This window comes from Lithobates pipiens, unplaced genomic scaffold, assembly GCF_037356315.1.
Source record: "Lithobates pipiens isolate NorthernLeopardFrog02 unplaced genomic scaffold, aLitPip1_a1.2 Scaffold_25, whole genome shotgun sequence".
Taxonomy (NCBI): domain Eukaryota; kingdom Metazoa; phylum Chordata; class Amphibia; order Anura; family Ranidae; genus Lithobates; species Lithobates pipiens.
Genome location: NW_027507787.1, coordinates 87942447 through 87965002, shown reverse-complemented (window position 1 = coordinate 87965002; position 22556 = coordinate 87942447). Strand labels below are relative to the sequence as shown.

Sequence of the window (22556 nt, the reverse complement as noted above, 5' to 3'; positions counted from 1 at the left end):
TCTTGCAACGCTTCCTCATTACCCAGGGCTAGGTCTATTCTGGATAGTGTTGAGTGAGAACTTGAAAAGCAGGAGTATTGCCTTACATTCATATTCCTCACCCTCCACATATCCAGTAGTCCTACTTCCTTCAGGAAGTGACTTAATCTTGTTAACCCCGTTTCTCCTGATTGAAGTTTACTGGGGAGCCTGTCAGCCCCTCTATCAAGCACTTCGTTGAAGTCCCCCAGAACTATTACCGGTACCTCCTCTTTATCTGCCAAAAAGTCCATTAGTCTATACACCACCTCCATCTTAAACGGGGGTGGCACATAGACACACGCCAGAACACATGGCCTGTCCTCCAAAACACAATATAAGAAAATATAACGGCCCAGTTCATCTAAACTGGCCTGTCTGCAGATGAATCTAACCCCTGTTCCTATCATCACACACACTCCCCTCGAGTAGGATGTGTGGGTGGAGTGGTATTGATTTTGATACCTCCTATTTTTAAATTGGGGAATAGTTAATTTTGTTAAATGTGTCTCCTGCAGACAGGCCAGGCCGATCGCATGTCTATCCAGCATCGAAAACACTGCTGCTCGTTTAATCGGGCTCCCCAAGCCTCTTACATTCCAAGAGGCAACATTAAGTACCTTATCCGACATTATTCAACATATACCGAAACAAAATTAAAATAAATAAGCAAAAAGGGGGTGGAGCTTCAAACTTTGTGAAAAATATCCTATAGTATCTCATTCTACCCATATTCCCCCCATATCCACCTAATTTACAAAATCTATACCGGTGTATCATCTTTATAATGGTAGCTTCCAATTGAGCCACTATTTGTGTACAAAATATACAATATATAGCTTTCAACCTTCTGTGATCTTCTGTGTTCAAATTTTTTTTTTGATCCCTTCTACCCTTTCTCCTTTTGCAGTCCCTCCCAGCTCCCCCCCCTCCCACCCCATCCCTCCAACCCGCCCCCTCCCTCCCCATCCCCCCAGCCCACCACCACCTATCTAGGTACTCCCTTAAGGGGGTATACATGGCCCTTACACACTCCTCCCTTCCATCCTTCCCTCCCTTTGCATCCCCACACTTATTACACTCTACTTCCACCCTAGGGGAGACAGACACCACAAAAGTAAAACAGATATAAAGAAAAAAAAGAAATAAAACCTTAATCCCTATCTCCCCTATTATCATTGTTTCATACCTCATTTAAGTCTCCCACAGCTCTCTCCCTGTACTCCTAAAAAAGAATTGTTCAAAAAGAAGAGACCCCTATTCCCCTCCCCCACCCCCTTAATGCGTCTGTAATGACTCCTTGTTAGCCTCGATCCATAAGGTTACATCTCCCGGGGCGTCAAACACCCGTATTCCCCCCAGTGTCGCTATTCGCAAGCGTGCTGGGTATAAGAGGGCATATGTAATCTTATGGGTTCTTAAGGTACGTTTAACCTCTAAGAAATCGGCCCTTCGCCTCTGCAGTTCTGGTGAATAATCTGAATAAAAAGAAATCTTTACACCATCATACATAACACTCCCCATGTCTCTAGCCTTACGCATCAATGTCACTTTGTCATTGTAATTAAAAAATTTCAAAATCATTGGTCTAGGACGGCCTCCAGGAGGCGGGGCTTTAAAAGGGACCCGATGGGCCCTTTCTATTGAAAAGAAAGGTGAAAATTTTTCTCTGCCAAATAGTTCTATGAACCATGTCTCTAAAAATTTTATAGGGTCAGAGCCTTCACATCTCTCAGGCAATCCTAGCACCCTAATATTGTCTCTTCGAAGTCTATTTTCTACTTCATCCATTCTGGCAGTTTGGCTGGTTAATTGTTTTCTCAAACTGTTAACCTCCTGATGTAATGGGTGTAGAACATCTTCCATTTGGCTTATCCTTATTTCTAGTGCTGCCGTTCTTTCCGCTGCGTTATGTATGTCCTGTCTAATCAATAGTAGCTCTTCCTTCATATTTTTAAATTGGCCGCATAGATCTCCCAGCGAGTTTTTGCATGCATTAACAGCTTGAAGGACCTCTCTTAATGTTGGTTCCTCTTCAATAGGGGGGTTACTTTTGGTACCTAATTCGGTCTCATTATGGGTTATCCCTTGATGTTTGCTTGCATTCTTTGAGCTGGGTGCTGCTACAATTTTTGAGCCTGAAGGACCTTGGCTTTTTCTATCCACTGATCCCCCCTGTTGAATTTTTACTTGAATAGGCTGGGCTTGTTGTTCCGTTTGCTCCCCCTTCATTGGAGACTGACCCGATGTACGGGTATATCGCTCTAGTTTTGCTGCAGCTGATCGTGCAACCTGGGCGTTTTTTTCCTTTGAGGAGCGGAGGTGTTGTGCCCCTTCGTTCTCCTCCAGTGCCTGATCCTCTCCTCTTCTCCTTGACATCTTTAATATTCAGGTATGGTGCAAAGAATCTAGGCCTAACCCCAGAAAAAAGGCAAAAAAAAAAAAAAAAAACAAAATAACAAAAAAAAAAAAAAAAAAAAAAAAAATGGGGGGTAATAATAGTAGTAGAGCAATAGCTCAAAGCAGCTCAAAACAGCTAAAAAATATAACAAGAGGGGGGGGGGGGGAGGGGTGAGTCCCTGTACTGAGTCAGCCAAATGTATATAGACCAGTCAGTTTTTCCCTTCAGCGAGAGCGTGCGTCAAGTATCTTGTTTATAGGACCGCACCTGCGGAGGGCTTATAACATTTGACCTTTAAGCAGCTGTCCTTTCAGAATTCTTTTTGCCCAGGTATCAAAGCGCTGATATTCACACAGTCATTATACCTCCCAGTCAGAATTACAAAGATATTAACCAGCCTGGGATATCCTTTAAGAGTCTCCTCAAATAGACAGCTTATTTCCACAAGTAAAAGCAAAAGTTTTCCTACCAGGAGGGAGAGTGAGTGCTTACTCCAGTCCTGGTCCCAGCTGCTCAGCGCTTCTGCGTTCTGTCAGGCCTCCCCCACCTCCACTTCACATACCTCGGGAGCCTTCTAGTTTCCTCCGGGCTCAGCTGCTGGGGCGTCTCTCAGAACGATATTCGTCTGTGCCGCTTCTCGCTGTGTTCTCGCGGTCTTTGCGCTGCTCTCCGACAGTCCTCGGCTTCTCTCGGCGATCTTCGGCGTGCCTCGGCGATCTCCGGCTGTTTTCCGGATGCATGCAGGTGCCTTCGGAAATCTCCGACCTCAGTAAATTCTCCGAAGCTCCTCAAGCGTTCGTATATACGGCCGCCTCGCCGTTCTGCCTTCCCAGCCAGGGTGCACTAGACGTCGGAGCACAGAGAGAGAACCCGTCGGCACGCCATTCACCTCACATCACCTCGCCGTCTCCACACCTCCCACACCTTCCACATCCGGCCACCCAGCAGCTGCAATATTAGTAGCTGCTGGCTTTTAATATTTTTTTTTTTAGGTGCAGCTCCTCTTTAAGAAAAAAAGAAGCTGGCAATGAAATGTCTTTTGTAAATGTGAGTTCCGCTACAGCACTTTCTGTACAGAGATGCAACAATTCACAGGCAGAATTGGGACAACCCCAGGCATGTTATTTAAGGGATTTGGGCATTTTTAATGGTTTCCCTTTAAGAATAATAAAAAAATAATAATTGCATTGGTACATGTTGTTCAAGGCAGTACCCATCCCCATGCTATTTGTTAACAACCCATTGCCTATTAGCCCAACATATTGATATATGTACTTTGACAGATTAGGCTCCCATTGATTTCAGTATGGTTCTGATTTGGCACCTGAAGTTATGAAGACAGTTGAACCCTACTCTAACCAAACCCTGCTCATCCCTAGTGGTAATGTTACCTTGATGGGAAGAAGCCATGACCTAGCATCTTCTTCTTATGAAATCAGTGGTCAATGAGCTACAGTCAGAAGAAGGCTTTTACAAGTATACACATATGTGAATTTGTTCCCCCTTGCAAAATACAATATATGCTTGTAAATATTTTGAGACAGCTGCTCTACTAGAGAAAAAAAACACTTACATCTATCCAGCAGTATTTTTCTTCAAGGTTGCACAAACGCTGTATATCAAACGAAACTATTGCAATACTTGCAATTGATAGTATTAAAGCAATACCACTGAAGATGGAGGTAATGATATTAAAGGCCATGGCAGCTTTCACCTGAGAAGACGAAAAGTAATGTTAGAAGTAGAAAAAGCAGATGTAGAAAAGTGCAATTGATTGTGTTTGTGCAATACTTTAAAGCTCCCTTAGGGGTTATTTAGTAAAGGGGAATTTGGTCCTTTTTTTTTCCCTCTCTCTCCCTCCCTGTCCCTCCCTTGAAGCCTAGAGAGTTATGCTCTGTATATTCCTGTCCAGCACGGCTTGCTTTCCTGAGTGGTGCTGGCACTTAAATGAGAGTTTGCTACAGAATCTTGAAATTTGGGACGACGCTGCTAAAGAAATTACAGCATGCTTCCAGTTAAACGACACTCTGAAGAGTGAACCGGCATGGTATGGGAGGCACATATGGGTGGTAATACGGGGGATCTTGATTAAACATGGGTCCCGACTGAAGAAAGCGCAAGAAGCACAGATAACAAAATTGTTAGAAGACATTCAGGTTCTAGAATCACAACATAAGCAGACACAGGAGCCCTCTCTGGGGAAGGAATATTATTGCTCCTTATATAATTTGTCACCAGCGTCTTTACCCCCATCCACTCTGAAGGACTATCTTTCTTCAGCACATCTCCCCCGGCTGCCATCTTTGGTCTGCCGTAGCTTGGAAGCACCCATCTCCATCGAATAATTAAATATGGTGATAAAAAAGGTTAAGCCAGGGAAGGCACCAGGGCCCGACGGATTCACCATACAGTATTATAAAAATGTATTTCTACCATTAGGGATGAGCTTCCTGTTCGAGTCGAACATACGTTCGACTCGAACATCGGCTGTTCGCCTGTTCGGCGAATTCTGAACGTTATGGACCGTTCGCACCAAATTCGTGTGGCGCTCACGGCCCACAATCCACTGCGATGGCGCAGTGCATTGCTGGCTCATAATTGGCCAAGCATGCACTGTGACCCCACATGCTTGGCCAATCACAGCCCGGCAGCGAGGAGAGCCATGATTGGCCACAGGCAGGATGCGTAGTACACGCCCCCCACGCGGCGGCCTTGTGTAGTGTGTTGGCATCTGTAGCAGTTAGTGAGTGTTCTGTGTACCTTCAACACAGTATACACCGATCGTTATCGGCCGATTTTTCGTTCTTGCTCTTCTGTAGTGGTTGTTGTCTGCGTGCCCTGACCGCAGTATACACCGCTATATTCACCTATATATCTAACGATATATCTATCTTTTATAATAGAGCTGTCAGTCAGTGTTAGGAGATTGTGCGTGCTGTCTGCGTGCTCTGAACGCAGTATACACCGCAATATCCACCTATATAGCTAAATATCTTGCTCGTTTTAAATAGAGCTTTCAGTCAGTGTTAGGAGATTGTGCATGCTGTCTGCGTGCTCTGAACTCAGTATACACCGCTATATCCACCTATATAGCTAAATATCTTGCTCGTTTTAAATAGAGCTTTCAGTCAGTGTTAGGAGATTGTGCATGCTGTGCCCCTCTCCCCCAAACTGACCACAATGCATTGCAGTGCTGAACAATGCATTGCAAGCCCTGATTGGCTGAAGCAGTGAAAGCTTCAGCCAACCAGGGCACAGAGCACGGTCAGAGTCATGATTGGACACTGTCATCATGACTTTATCCAATCATTGCTCATTCGCTCCCCACAGTATAAAAGTATTCTTTCAATGGCAGCCATTTTCAGTGTGATAGCACAGTATAGCACACTAACTAATAGCACTGAACGGAGCCCTGTTCTATTTTGCTTCAATTGTCAGTGTAGAATATTAGTTTAGTGTCAGTCTAGGGATAGTGTGAGTGTAGTGCGGAGGATCATCATTCAGCTTTGCATAGTGTGCAGCTAGAATAGGGACAGCACAGATAGTTTCACTGTAGTGTAGTGAGACCGTGTCATTCATACATACATTCATGTAGAGTAGGGACAGCTCAGATAGTTGTAGTGTAGTGAGACCATGTCAGTAATCTTTACATTAGTGTATAGCTAGAGTAGGGACAGTTCAGATATCGTCAGTGTAGTGACGGTTGAACACTGTCTATTTGATTGCGTTACTGCCAGTTTAATGACATATAGTTCTGTGTGCGTTACTGCCATTTTAACACCATATAGTTTTGCGTGCGTTACTGACATCTTCCACTTAAACTTTTTTTAGCACTTTATTTTATTGTCTATATTTGGTATACAAATAGAAAAAAAACAAAGTAGTAAGGCAAATGAAGGTCAATTTTTTGGCATAAGAAGATATCCAAGATAGGTAGAAGGAGCTTCTGTAATGCTCAACAGAAATTTAAACCCAATGCACCCTTTAGGGTTACCCTAATATTGCTGTCTTCACTATCCCCAATGTATTTGGCCCAAATCTCACAATTTTCACCAAAATTTGGAGGAATTGAAAACTCTTAATTTTGCTCATACCTACTTAAAATAAGATCTTACTTACCAGACCAACATTTTGTTTATTGCTGCCAGCAATTGACAGTGATCCTGCGATGATGTACTAAAAATAGAAACGATAATTATTCTATTATACATTGTCAATAGTATTTTATACACAAAGGAGATAGTTTATCGGGAATGGTTTAGAAATACATTTCAAGGGACTTCTATGGCTACCCAACAGCACATAACAAAAGACTGAAAGGTGGCTAATATTTTACGTCAAATCGTAGAAACCCACAGACTCCATAGATGATTGCCAGGTCATGGTGACCAGGTGACAGATGCACACCGTAGGGATCAGGAATGCCCCGCAAGGTTGTGGACCCTACGGCTTACTGCTGCGGATGGGAGTCAAGGTGATAAGGAAGGCAGGGCCACCAGAACACCAAGACAGATCCCACCAGGATTAGAGCGTAAGATTCCCTGGGGCGTGGAGTCTAAGAGCCAGCAGGTGTTCACTAGAGCCTCTAGTGGTGAGGATGGACTGGGATGTAACTGGCTCCAGGTCGCGACCCCCAGGGTCCCCCAGCTCACACCCACAGTAGGCAACAGGAGGATAGGAATAAAGCCAAGGTCGGGGCCACAAGCAGACAGGAATAGTCAGGGACACGCCAAAAGGTCAGGATCACAGGCAAACAGGGATAGTCAAGGACACGCCAAAGTCGGTAACAGAACAACAGAAGAGCACACTGCAGTTAACAGGAAGCCAAACACACAAAGGTTGATCAGCAGGGTTGGCCTGCAGTGCACAGGTTAATATAGGGTTCTCTGATAGGAGCTAGGGTGGAGCCATGCCAGAGGATGGATTACAAAAGCAATCAGGTGAGGGTCGGCTGGTCTCTAGAGATGAACACATGGAGACAGGTAAGCAGATAAACTCTATTGCATAACCATGACAATGATGCTCTCTGGCCAGAATAGTCTGGTACGTAGGCCAGCCTAAAGGGACGCCATAATGGTTTTGGGTCAGCTTTTTGTTTTTTACATTTCAAAACTGCTGTTTTATACCTTTTTTTTATTTGCAAAAAAAAAATATTGTTGTGCATTACAACATTACATTTAAACGTTAAAACAGAATGAAAGACTAAACCATAAACTAACTCTAAAATGTTGCCTCAGCAGTCCTCCCCATTGCTCAGCATACATTTTATTGCTTTTAATTTTTTTATGCAGGTTTATTAGGAAATGTATGAGGGACAATAAGGAGCACTGCAGAGTCAACATTTACTCAATCACAAAAATGATTTATAGTAGAATGAAAGGCTAAGCTATAAACCAAATCACAAATGATATTAGAGCCCAATGTATTATCTAAGAAGACAGCACAGTAGGGGAATGCGGTATTTCTAATAACATGACTTTGCAATTGCAGCAATTTATTTAGAATTTTTTTATTGGGAGAAAAAGTAGACTGTAGATTGAAAAGGAAGTCATATAACATGTGAGGGAAAGACCCTCTTATGCCGCGTACACACGGTCGGAGAATCCGTCGGAATGTGTCTTATCGGACCGTGTCGTCAGATATGCACCGGACTGATTCCGTCCGAATCTCCGTCTGACCCAATTTTCCAACATATTGGAAAATATTTCCCGACCAACTGGGCCGGTCAGACGTAATCCGATCATGTGTAGAGAATTTTGATCGGACCAAGTGCCACGCATGCTGAGATCAAATTCCTACATCAAAGCTATTGGATACTAGCCTGAATCTAGTCCCATCATAACGAAATTACGTCATCACGTTCTGAAAGATCGGATTTTTCGACAACTTAGTCCGTGTGTATGCAACAGTTTCGGACACAATCCGTCAGACTAAATCTGACGGACAAAATCCGACGGATTTGGTTGTGGAAATCTCCGACCGTGTGTACAGGGGCTTAGACAGTTGTCGAAGGACCAAATGTCCCCATTGGAAGATTTCACCTCTACTTATACTTTTGGTAGCAAATCAAAATTTTGGATTTACCCATCTCTTACCATTCCCAGTGACATTGGTAATCGGGAAAATTGGAGATTTTTGCTTTTAGTTATACTTTAAGGATAGCTGGTAAACCATGTGGACTATTTCATATTGACCTGACTAGGAGGTATTCATATGTCTCATTCCATTACTTATCCCAAAACTAGGGATGAGCCGAACACCGATCGCATGTTCTGCTGCAAACCAAACCGAACAGCAGGCAAAACAATTTGTTCGAACACACGAACACCGTTAAAGTCTATGGGACACGAATGAGAAAAATCAAAAGTGCTAATTTTAAAGGCTTATATGCACGTTATTGCCATAAAAAGTGTTTGGGGACCCGGGTCTTGCCCGAGGGGACATGTATCAATGCAAAAAAAAGTTTTAAAAATGGCTTTTTTTTCAAGAGCAGTGATTTTAATAATGTGGGGTGTCCTTAGCATGCCTATAAAGTAGCGCATCATCCCCATGTTTATAACAGTGCCACAAAAAATTTCATTTCTAAAGGAAAACATTTAATGCAAAACTGCTTGTGGCTGTAATATATTGTCGGACCCGGCAATACAGATAGAAAAAAAAAAAATACCACAAAAAAGGGGGTGGATGTCACCCCCAAAATCCATACCAGGCCCTTCAGGTCTGGTATGGATATTAAGGGGAACCCTGCACCAATTTTTTTTTAAATGCCGTGGGGGTCCCCCAGGCACTATATACTCTGAATAGCAGTATATATACAATACAGCCTGCCCTATATACTAATTGGGCCTTAGGTGTTGGTGGTACCAGACCACTGTAAGCCCTCACAGATATTCTGCTTTGAAAAATAATTAAAAAAATTGTAATTACATGTCCCTGTTGAACAGGGGCAGAAAAATTGGGCCTTGGGTGGTGGTGGTCGTGCTCTAAATCAAAAATATTGTTGGAAGCTAGCATCAAGATTGAGGAGGAATAGGATAATCAACATAGGCCGTCTTCAAGGGATCCCAACATCCATAGCAAATTCAATCAGTTACATCAACATCAGGTGCTTGATAGATACTGATCCAAGGCTGATTCATTTTTATGAATGTGAGCCTATCAACGGAGTCTGCAGACAGGCACACTCTTTGATCCATTACAAACTCTCCAGCAGCACTGAATGTGCTTTCAGAAAGAATGCTGGATGCTAGACACATTTCACATTGAGCAAGCTCTAGCCAGTGGTCCATCCTCAAGACCCAGTTAACCAGTGGATGCTCTTTTGGAATGATCTCCAAGTCTGCTCTTGTCCCTAGATATTCCTGCACTATGTAATGCAGACACTGGCAACAATTGCTTGAATCGATCTGGCCTTGGCGCTGAGGACTGAAAACTTGTTTAAAGGCATAGGTCAGCCGGCCACCTTCTCCACCGCTCTTCCTCTGACTGAACGAAGCCTCAGCAACATGTTGTCCAGCACCGAGAAATTGTAACCTCCCAGGGTCTGGAAATGCATTGCACAAACCTTTCTTCAAGGTCTTGAAGATGTTTCATCCTCTGCAAAGGCAGGATAAGTTCTGCAACCTTACCTTTGCAACGTGGATCAAGAAGGGTGGCCAGCCAGTAATGATCCTTCTCCTTGATACCACAAATCTTAGGGTTCTTCCTCAGGCTATGCAGAATCAGGGAGGCCATGCAGAGGCATTTGATTCTGAGTCCTCTGGGTCACTAAGGATCACATTATTCGTAACTATCTTCTCCCAGCCATGTACAACTTCTTGGGTTCCTGGGGACTGAAAACTATCCCTTGAAGACTGCTGCTGAATGTTATTCTCTACATCCATGCTGAAACAATCCTCCTCCTCTTCTTGCTGTGTGTTTGGCGGGCCCACAGGAATGCTATCTGAATAAAGGGGGCCTTGATAGGTCCCTTGATAGGTAAGGAAATACTCCCCTTTACTCCCACTGTTCTGCCTCAAGTTCCCTGTCCATGATTCCATGAAGCTTGTGCTCCAACAGGAGGACTAGAGGGACAGTGTCACTGATGCATGCATTGTAGCTGGAAAAGAAGAAAAGTAACAGCGCTCTCTGCACGGACAACTCAATCCATACACCAGGTCCCCTCACAGATGCCGAGGCTCAATGTGTCCCAACGCACTCAAATGCAACAGTAGTAAGACGAGCCGGCAACACTGTAATCCTTGAAGTGTCGTTTATTGGTACATCAGAGTGACAGTAAAGCAATAAACTGACGCATTTCAGCAATAGCCTTAGTCGTAGCATAGCATTGTAGCTGCTCACCATCCTTGTGGCCTCCTCAAATGGTGACAGGACAGTGCATGCACCCTTGATCAGTAGCCACTGGTGTGGCGAAAAGAAGTCAAGCTCCCCTGTCCTTGTGTCATACTTGCACAGGTACTCATTGATGGCTCTCGGCAAAGCTGCAGCAACTGCACACACAGCAAACACTGAGTTTGACCTGGTAGGCATGTCACAATTTTGGGCAGGTTTCATTCCCTTTCAATGTCAGCCAGCCGAGCACTGGAATTGTAAGACTGGGAGAAATAACCACAGACTTTTCTGGCCTGCCTCAGGAGATCTGTAAGCCTGGGTACCTGCTCAAGATCTGCTGCACCACCAAATTCAGGAAGTGTGCCAAACATGGAACATGGGTCAAGTGTCCCTGTCGGAGGGCGGAGAGAAGGTTGGTGCCATTGTCGCATACAACCATTCCTGACTGAAGCTGGCATGGTATGAACCAATTCTGTCAGCTCTGCAGGGGCAGGCTCAGAGCTCTCCAACACAGCTGTGAGATCATTAAAGAGTTCCGGTTGTGAGGAACCTCCAGAGTTTTGTACCAGAAAAGTTACATTTTCTCTCTGCACCACATATCTCAAAGCTTTAGAGATAAAGTCCCATATTTTCTCCCATTGCGGAAGAGAAAAGGGGTGTTGGAGGATATATGCCCACTTACGCATATACAGTAGGAATGGTAGATTCAGCAAGTAGGGTAGCTTCATGAAGAATTTTATAGATAGATGTGGCTGGCCTTGGTCACATAGAATATCTTTTAAGTTCAAATGTAGTAGGTTTGTTCAAAGGTAAGAAAGGAAACTTAGAGGAGAAAAAGTATGTAATTTGAAGAAATTAAAAGAATAATTCTTTTTGGGCCTGAAATTTTCTATGTATGTCAGCAAAAAAACACCTGCTTGTGCCCAAGGATGCATTCGACTATATGATAAATTTCACGGACATCTGGATTAAAAAGCACATTTAGTAGAAGCGGGCATGGGTAAGAGACAGAGTACTTCTTGAAAAAAAAATTCTAAATGGAAAGGGTGAACAATATCGGAGCAAAGCATAAACCCTTAAGCTAAGTAATATATGTACAGAGATTTGACCATATCATAGAACAAGAATGTACGGGGCAAGTAATTACCATTTTTTTCTGACCATCGGTTGGGGATATATTAATTTGGGATGACCATGAGGTAACAGCCCTAAGGTGTGTAGCATAATAATATTTGATCATATCTGAAACACCCCAAACTTCCTTGGGATCGTAGAGCAACTACCACAGAACTAGCAATGCAATGATTATGACAAATAAAGTTAAGAAAGTATTTCTGGAGGTATTTAAAGGGGTTGTAAAGGTAATTTTTTTATTTTCTACATAGGTTCCTTTGAGCTAGTGCATTGTTGGTTCACTTACCTTTTCCTTTGATTTCCCTTCTAAATGTTTTTTTGCTTTGTCTGAATATCTCACTTCCTGTTTCTCCTCAGTAAACTTCTCACCATCATTCGAGCTGGTGGTTAGTCAGCCAGAACAGCTTACTGAACAGCTTACTGAGGAGGAACAGGAAGTGAGAAATTCAGACAAAGAAAACAAAGAAAAAAAATATTTCGAAGGGAAATCGAAGGAAAAGATAAGTGAACCAACAATGCACTAGCTTAAAGCAAGCTATGTAGAAAATAAAAAATTTACCTTTACAACCCCTTTAAGCTACGCTAATGGGATAGGGACTGACAGAGTTTCAAAAAGGTACAAAAGTTTTTGAAATAATGACATCTGGAGAACACTGATCATCACTAAGAGTGAGAGGGAGTAATTATCTCACAGAGGGATAGTTTGCTTGATAGAGGGTGGAATAAGAGGAAGTCATGTGTATACCTAAGTATTTAAGGGAGTAGGGACACCAATGGTAGGGTTGCGAGTAGGGAGGGGGATTTATGGAGTGGTAGGGCCTCTGTTGTGGTTGTATTGACCTTATAACCCTAAAGTGAACCAAAAATGCAAATAAACCATGGAGGTTGGGGAGGGAGATGTGTGGATTAGTCAGTGTCAGGAGGATGTTGTTGGTAAAGAGGGGTACTTGGTATACCCTCTGTTGCAAAAATACTCCATGAATATCATAATAGAAGGCTTTGGCAAGGGGTTCTAACAAAATTCTGATCTTTAAAGTCAGAGTTCTGGATTTCAAAGCCAGAATAATGAGTTGCAAAGTCAGAAGTCAAAGCTTTTACAAAGTTTTTACATGTGTACAGAATGATGGTCAATGTACAATGCAGGTGGTACTACATTGTTGCTCATTGGTCCTAAAATCTTACAAATTAAAAGTTACAATAGAGGTTAAATAGGTTAAATTAAAAGTTAAATAGAGGTTACTGCATGTATAGACTAAGAATTCTGACTTTAAAAGTCGGAATTTTGTTTAATACATTTTTGAATGGCCCCAGGGCTTTTCTGTATGTCACTGAGCACACTGACACTAAAATCACAGGAAACATTTGGGACATTTTTATTTTTCTACTTACAAAGGCTGGTACCCAAAATGAGATATAAATTTGCAATGTATAGCTTTCAATAACTATTAATACAATTTCCAGAACAACCTGCAAGATGGCTGCAAGTATTATCACAACCTAAAGAAAAAAATAAAACTCTTATCAGTTATCCACAAAAACAGCATCCTAATTCATTCATGTGCACTTTTGTATCAACTCCTAATCTTCTTTAAAGTACAAATTATGTCAAAACGTTTCATTTTATTATAGATAACGGTTAGAGACTCTGTGGGTTTTAATTCCTGTCTTTGGCCTCGTTGTGCAGGTTTCCCTTAATTCATCTCAGTGGAAATCTTTACAGCAAAGACATGGACAAGACACACCATAAAAAACTCTGAGTGTGCTTTAAAAGCAATCTCAGTACTGGAGAGGAGCCTGTACAACTGTGCAAGACTGAAAGTAAGACTAGAGTTCAGCTTTAGCCATTTCATGTTAATAATAAGAGATACTACACCTAATCCTTTATTAGATCCTATTAAAATACAAAAAACTATAGATTTAAAGGATTATAAAGTATTAAGTATTTTCATCTATTCTGCTGAATCACAAATTTAATCCTTACAAAAATGACCCAAATTTTCATAAATAAAAAACAGTTTGAACATCTAACTTTTAACAACTATGCTAAATAAGAAAAAATAGGAATTGTTACAAAATTGTATTATTATTTTCATTACCTGGCACCATTCCATCGCATCTGACACGTCAACTTTCGCGCATAGGACCAGTGTAAAGCTATAAAGGTTTGACCCCCCAAACAGTCCTTTCCCTGTAAAATGCTAGGAGCGAACTGGATGGTTTTAATATGCTGCCATGGGTTGGTGCCAGGAATAGAAAACTTTGGTAAGTATTTAATACAGTTTTCCATTTTCCTGGCGCCAACATGGTAGCATACATGTGGTAGACCAATAACTAGCTACCAGAGTTAGAAGCTTAAGCAAATCCTACCTTAAAAGAAAGTGAATAAGCCTCCACCTTTCTGCCAAAGTCAGCTGTAATGTGGACCACTGAGCAAATCAGTAATGCTGAAGGAATGCTCTAATGCATCCCAAAGGTGTTCTATCAGGTTGAAGTCAGGACTCTGTGCAGGCCAGTCAAGTTCCTCCACCTCAAACTTGCTCAATCACATGATTTATATATACAAAAATGTGAGATGTGTAATCACTTTTGTGAGATACTGTGTATATACACAGTGGGGGTTATTTACTAAGGTCAAATCCACTTTGCACTGCAGGTGCACCTGCAAATAAAGTTGCTGTAGATCCAAGGGGGACATGCAAGGAGAATAAAAAAAAAAAGCTTTTTAGTTAGCACATGATTGGATGATAAAATCAGCAGAGCTTCCCCTCATTTCAGATCTACCCCTTAAATTTAGAGCAACTGCACTCCCAAGTGCACTTACAGTGCACTTGTAGTGCAAAGTGGATTTGCCTTTCATAGATAACCTCCAAGTATCTCACAAAAGTGTGTATACCTCTCTTTTTTGTAAATATTTTTTTGTGACAACACTGAAGAAATTACACTTTAGTACAAGGAGTGTACAGCTTGTATAACAGTGTAAATTTGCCTTCCCCTCAAAAAAACTCGACACACAGCCATCAATGTCTAAACCGCTAGCAACAAAAGTGAGGCCACCACCAAAAGTGAAAATGTCCAAATTGGGCCCAATTAGCCATTTTCCCTCCACGGTGTCATGAGACTTGTTAGTGTTACAAGGTTCTAAGTGTGTTAAATTTGGTGTTATCGCTCTCACTCTCTTATACTGGTTACTGGAATTTTAACATGGGACCTCATGGCAAAGAACTCTCTGAGGATCTGAAAAAAAGAATTGTTGCTCTACATAAAGATGGCCTAGGCTATAAGAAGATTGCCAAGACCCTGAAACTGAGCTGCAGCATGGTGTTCAAGACCATACAGCAGTTTAGCACTCGCAGGCCTTGCCATGGTTGAACAAAGAAGTTGAGTGCACATGTTCAGCGTCATATGCAGAGGTTGTCTTTGGAAAATAGACGTATGAGTTCTGTCAGCATTGCTGCAGAGGGGTGGGGGTCATCCTGTCAGTGCTCAGACCATACGCCACACACTGCATCACATTGGTCTGCATTGCTGTCATCCCAGAAGAAAGTTTCTTCTAAAGATGATACAAGAGAAAGCCCGCAAACAGTTTTCTGAAGACAAGCAGACTAAGGGCATGGATTACTGGAACCATGTCCTGTGGTCTGGCAACCAGGAGAGGAGTACAAAGACAAGTGTGTCTTCCCTACAGTCAAGCATGGTGGTGGGAGTGTCATGGTATGAGGCTGCAGAGTGCTGCAAGCACTGGGGAGCTACAGTTTTTTGAGGCAACCATGAATGCCAACATGTACTGTCATATACTGAAGCAGAGCATGATCCCCTCCCTTCAGAGACTGGGCTGCTGGGCAGTATTAAAACATGATAACGACCCCAAACACACTTCCAAGGCAAGGTGATGGATTGACCAAGCATGTCTCCAGACCAAAATCCTATTAAGCATCTGTGGGGCATCCTCAAACTGAATTCAAATAAGGTATTGCCTTATAGGAAAATTATTATAAGGGGTACCATCATCCTATAAAGATTTAAATGAAGAAGTGGAGGCTCAAATGGTGGTAACTCCTAAGGGTACCTTTGAGCAACAGGGGAAAAGGGGACTATTCCGGTACCAATAAATAGTAAATCAGCTTTGAAAAAATATTAAAATATATATAATTATTTATTAAAGATATTAATGACAATGACATCAAAACAAAACGTCACAAAAAAAATCACATACTGAAAGACATTACATTATCTTTACATAGGGTTTAGACCAGGGGTCCTCAAACTACGGCCCTCCAGTTGTTCAGGAACTACAATTCCCATCATGCCTGGTTATGTCTGTGAATGTCAGAGTTGTACAATGCCTCATGGGATGTGTAGTTTCGCAACAGCTGGAGGGCCGTAGTTTGAGGTTCCCTGGCTTAGACATTACAATAATGTATAGTGCCCCTCCATAGAGTCGGGGGTCGTAGGATAGAGGGTTTGGACGTTTTCCTCGACTAGTTTCATGACAGAAAAGTCACTTTCTCAAGAGGCGTCACCCGTGAAATCTAGCAAAATATAACAATTATTTATTAGGAAATCCATAAAATTAAATGTATACAAAAAACAAAATAGCATTGTCACTAAAAAGCATTAGAGAAATAATTTACATTATGATAACAAAGGAGTATTATAGAGATCCAATGACTCACCCACATACAGAAGTAATTCCAAAAAACAGAGAAGGCAATTGCTAAGGTGCCCTAACCAAATGGGGCACCCCCCTGGGGGGCGGACAAGGGGGGTTAGATAAAAGCGGCAACGGCAAAAGTCAGCTGGAAATAAAATGTAGCGATATCTAAAGTCACTTCCAAATCTCATAACCACACTAGAGAAAAAAAGAAAAGAAAGGAAGAAAAAAAAGGGGAAAAAAGACAAGCAGAAAGGGGGAAGACAGATAAGAAAATAAGAAAAGTTTAGAAAATTAGCCCAAATCCAGGACGGATCCTTCCGATTAGAGACACCAAAGTGGTATAGATTGGATGATTTGTGTAACTTAAGAAGTGGTCTGTGAGTATAATTACATACCCCGCAAAATTCAAAGGACACCTTACAGCCAGGGCAGAGTAAATCCTCAGAGACCAAATATGTGCAAGGTATCAAAACCAGGGGTTCAGATTTGTCCAAACTGGATCTAAGATAAAGTTTGTAAAAATAAGATTGACCAAGAATCTAAGAATGGAATAATATTCAAGGGAATAAAATGTACAGGGAAGCTGTCTTGTAAATGGGCAATGTAGGTACAGCCTGTTTGATACCAACATTTTTACGATCTGAGCCTGCAAAATACATTGAGGTCGACTAGAGAGGGATGTATAAGCCAGAGATATATATAATCATGATGCCAAAACATACCTAGCATAGATGTGTGGAGGCGTCTTCCCAGCTGATGCCGCTCTATCAAGACGCCGGATCGGCGCCATAAAAGCCCCCAACCCGGAAGTCAGGGAGCGTCATCACTGTGCTCCCTGACCGTCGCATCGTGGCTACAGTGCGCATGCGCCAAAGAAACTGCGCGCGCATACAACTGCTGGACAGTGCCGACAACGTCAGCTGATCCCCTTCCTCCTCTCAGTGACAGCTGATGTTGTCGGCACTGTCCGGCGGTTGTATGCGCGCACAGTTTCTTTGGCGCATGCGCACTGTAGCCATGATGCGATGGTCAGGGAGCACAATGATGATGCTCCCTGACTTCCGGGTTGGGGGTTTTTATGGCGCTGATCCGGCGTCTTGATAGAGCGGCATCAGCTGGGAAGACGGTTAGGGTTAGGGCACCTTAGCAATTGCCTTCTCTGTTTTTTGGAATTACTTCTGAATGTGGGTGAGTCATTGGATCTCTATAATACTCCTATGTTATCATAATGTAAATTATTTCTCTAATGCTGTTTAGTGACAATGCTATTTTGTTTTTTTGTATACATTTAATTTTATGGATTTCCTAATAAATAATTGTTATATTTTGCTAGATTTCACAGGTGACGCCTCTTGAGAAAACGACTTTTCTGTCACGAAACTAGTCAAAGAAAACGTCCAAACCCTCTATCCTACGACCCCCGACTCTATGGAGGGGTACTATACATTATTGTAATGTCTAAACCCTATGTAAAGATAATGTAATGTCTTTCAGTATGTGATTTTTTTTTTCTGACGTTTTGTTTTGATGTCATTGTCATTAATATCTTTAATAAATAATTATATATATTTTAATATTTTTTTCAAAGCTGATTTACTATTTATTGGTACCGGAATAGTCCCCTTTTCCCTGTTGCTCAAAGGTACCCTTAAGCCCCATACACACTATCAGATTATCTGCTGAGTTTTTCCTTCAGATTTACCAAAACCATGTAGTAGAAGGGCCTGCCTGATTGCATACACATTGAAACTCCTAAGGTTTGTCCTCATATTATATGGTTTTGGTAAATCTGAAGGAAAAACTCAGCAGATAATCTGATAGTGTGTATGGGGCTTTAGGAGTTACCACCATTTGAGCCTCCACTTCTTCATTTAAATCCTCAAACTGAAGGTAGAGGAGTGCAAGGTCTCTAACATCCATGAGCTCTGTGATGTCGTCATGGAGGAGAGAAAGAGGACTCCACCAGAGCTTCACAGGTTGCCACTGAACTCCATGCCCAAGAGGGTTAAGGCAGTGCTGGAATATAATGGTGGCCACACAAAATATTGACACTTTGGGCCCAATTTGAACATTTTGACTTAGGCGTTTACTCATTTTTGTTGTCAGCGGTTTAGACATTAATGGCTGTGTGTTGAGTTTTTTTGAAGGGACAGCAAGCAAATTGACACCATTATGCAAGCTGTACACTCACTACTTTACATTGTAGTAAAGTATATTTTCTTTAGTGTTGTCACATGAAAACATATAATAAAATATTTACAAAAATGCAAGGGGTGTACTCACTGTGATACTCTGTGTGTGTGTGTGTGTGTGTGTGTGCGCACGTGTATATATATATATATATATATATATATATATATATATATATATATATATATATATATATATATATATATATATATATATAGTTTAATGGCCATGGAGATCACAATGGCAGAGGGCCCTGTAAGGTGTAAAGGCAAACATTTTTTGTATTTCTGGATGAGATGGGGGCTGGTTAGCAAAAGTAGATTTAACTGCTCATTTTGTCCTGGTGACCTGGGGCAGAAAGTGATCGATATTGTCACCAGAACAACAGGTGAGAGTAAATCTTCCATTAAGAATGTTTGTTCAGGTGCCAACTGTCCACAAGGGCACTTTCCCTAACCTTTGGAATATTCTTCCCACTTCCTTTTGCACCCCAGGGTCAAGGACTGTAAATAAATCTCCCCAATTGGACAGACAGCATAAAATAAACTAACAGGAGTTTTACCATCCCCTATTTTATACAAAATGTAATAAACTTGTTTTAGCTATACATATGCTGTAAGTATTTAGCAGTGGGGCCCCATTGCACATTGGAATAGCCCCAGTAAAAATCTTTACAGACATCATTCATAATGGGCTTCCTTTAAGATGATTCCTAGCCTCAAAATTAATTATAACCTTTGGCAGGTGCATTTTAATTGGTCAGGTTCTTACCCCATGTGTTTTTGGTTTCCCTTTGGTAAATTCTTCCTTAAAACTTGCTGGATGAACTTGCGGCATTACAGTAGTCATTGCGAGGGATAGAAGCACCCCTAAAAGTCAATGTATCCCTAGAGAGAAAAGCAAATCTATAATGTGGAAAGATATATTTTTCCTAAAATATTGTAACATCAACATAGCACCTAGCATATCTGGTCCATCTTGGGTGCCAATTTCCCCCTCCACACTGACTTCTCCATTGCCTCCAATGTATTTTCTCTGCACGTTTCTCATTTTTACTCACATTTTGCAGAAATAAAAAAAATCTGCTTCCTTAATCCCCAATTAAAATATCCTAACAGCTCATGGAGTCTTTACTTCTTGCACAAAATAAGCCTTTCAGCAAGTTCAAAAACTCTGTAAAGTCATGATAAGATTTCTCTGTTGAGCTCCAGTTTATATAGTCATCAATTCTGAGAGAGACATATGTTACTTTTATTAAGAGACAAGTGACAATTAAATGTAATTTCAGACCAAGAAAAGTAATGTTTTATTGAAATTCTCCCATTTAGCAAAATAAATAGGAGTCAACAGAATAGGTGAAATTAAGGTATTTTGCAATGCAAAATGGATGCAATAAGCTTTTAATGGCGCCTAAGGATCATATAAGCTTCTTTAACTATCCTACATGAATATGGCCTCCAATTAGCCTCATTATTTTATTTTAATTAACTTTTTATCTGTCTGTACTTTTTCTGTGAATATATTTAATGTGGCAAGACACAAATAATGATTAAATACACAATAAAGGAAACAAATACAAGGAACAAATATAAAACCTTAACCCCCCCACTGAGATACTGAGAATCTAGCTAGTTAAATAAATATACAATGATATTTGACATATATTTCTATACCTTAAATATTATATTTTTATAAACATATTTTTACAAATACAAAGAGCAGATAAATACCCTAAATCAGTGATGGCGAACCTTGGCACCCCAGATGTTTTGGAACTACATTTGCCATGATGCTCATGCACTCTGCAGTGTAGCTAAGCATCATGGGAAATGTAGTTCCAAAACATCTGGGGTGCCAAGGTTTGCCATCACTGCCCTAAATAGTCCCTGTTCCTAAAAAAAGAAAAGATAACACCCCTATCGTTTTTAGCCAAGGAAGCTGCCATCTTTGCCTCTATTTAATCTACAAGTGCACAGTTATGACACCAGCCATTGGATCGTTTGAAAGTTTGGTTGAGAGCACAACCAATGGGGGTGTTACATTTTTGGCACGTACCTGAAATTAAACTGTTTTATGGATGGGTTTACTTCCGCTTTAATAAAGAAAAATAGAAACTCTAGTAGAAAATTTATTTTGATAAAATGTAATAAAACCCCAACTACTAGCTAATTGCTGTACTGCAAACAAACAAATACATGATACAAATATGAAAATGTATAACTCATGTATGGAACAATGAAATTAATTCCAGAACAAATACACACAAAACAGAAAAACAGAAAGCAAGAACAAAAAAAACAAAAACAAATAAGCCCCTCTCTGCCCCCACCCCCAAAAAATAGAAAAAAAAGAGAAAAAAAAAACACACTTAGCCCTTGTACACACGGTCGGAAATTCTGACGGAAAATGTCCGATCGGACTGCGTTGATGGATAATCCGATCGTGTGTGTGGGCTTCATTGGACTTTTTCCGTCGGAATGTCCAACCAACAAAGTTTAAGAGCTGTATGTAAAATTTTCCGACAACATGATCCGATTGGACTTCGTCCGATCATTTGTAGAGAATTCCGATCGGACAAAGTGCCAAGCATGCTCAGATCAAATTACGAGACCAAAGCTATTGGCTACTAGCCTGAACGTAGTCCCGTCGTAATGAACAAATGTCATCACGTTCCGAACGATCGGATTTTCCGACAATTTTGCCCAACCGTGTGTATGCAACACCAGTTTCGGACAAAATCCGGTTGGAAAAAATCCGAAGGATTTTGTGGTCGGAAGTTCTGACCGTGTGTACAAGGGATTATAGTGAAGATAAAGAAAATCTTTCTATAGTAAAATAATGATAAAATATACTGTAACCCCAGTTATTATCTAATCTATCAAATTGCTATACTACAAATACTACAAAAATTCATTAAATGTTTTAATATTCATAGCATGTAACAATAAATTATTTCCAGGTTTGCTGATGTGGCGAATTGGAAGCAGTAAATATCCTTACCTTGTGGAGTCTGTCACTGACCACTTACTATTTTTTCCTGCAGGATCACCTTCCTTCCAAGTACTTCTCAAGTACAGTCAAAGAACACTCATGCAGGAGCATATAAAGATGCTACTATGCTAATCACCCAGGAAATGTTGGATATTTTAATAATTGAACGGAATACTGTGAAACATATTTCCTTCTACGCTGTAATCTTGACGTCAACACCAGCTCTCTTGCCTTCTTTTTGATATGTTTGAAATGAATAACCAGAGATTTCTTGGTCGTGTTTATTTAAGATAGTAACGTATTCAAAGTAGCTTTGCTGCAACATTTGAAACAAAAAGTTTCAGTAAAAAGTCCTAAGGATCAATGTTTTGTCTTCCAAATGTATTCTTTTTTTTGAATTAAGGTAATTTTTATTCATATAAAAAGACAAAGAACAAATATACATTTATACATTCCACATTTACAATTTGCACCCAACCCACCAACATTTAACAAACACTAACCCCTAAATTTACATAATACATTTCAGTTCACCCTTCACTTTTATCTCACAATTAGCATAGTATATCCATGTATCACATTTCAGACAGTAAAAAAAGAAAGGAAGAAAACAAAAAATACAAAAAACAAATCTTGGTATTCGCGGGAGAGGGAACCACTTTTTCCCTTAATTCTGTGACATTTCTTTCCCTTATCTTCTCATCGAACTTTCCCATATTTTCTTAACCATTTTGGCATTCCCTTTTATTATAAATGGGTCTTTCCATTCTTATTAACCACCCCTTCCCATTCTACTATGGTTGGTGGATTTACTGCCAGCCATCTTCTTCTTATCAG

The 22556-nt window shown here is 40.9% G+C and overlaps 1 protein-coding gene across 4 annotated transcripts in view; it reads right to left on the bottom strand.

The window, feature by feature from the left end:
* The window catches only part of LOC143930365 (membrane-spanning 4-domains subfamily A member 4A-like), a 38673-nt gene extending 16812 nt beyond the window's left edge, over window positions 1-21861 (bottom strand). Inside the window, exons 1-5 of one of the 4 annotated variants that reach the window (XM_077454635.1) lie at window positions 21729-21861; window positions 19500-19615; window positions 13274-13381; window positions 6539-6595; window positions 3993-4133 (exon numbers count right to left, since the gene is read on the bottom strand). In XM_077454635.1, coding sequence (XP_077310761.1) covers window positions 3993-4133; window positions 6539-6595; window positions 13274-13381; window positions 19500-19577 — 384 coding nt within the window. In that variant the 5' untranslated portion in view covers window positions 19578-19615; window positions 21729-21861. Of the gene's footprint in view, window positions 1-3992; window positions 4134-6538; window positions 6596-13273; window positions 13382-19499; window positions 19616-20783; window positions 20829-21728 lie in introns of those variants that run through there. The other 3 variants (XM_077454637.1, XM_077454638.1, XM_077454639.1) reach the window with 3 other exon arrangements.
* Window positions 21862-22556: the final 695 nt, after the last annotated feature.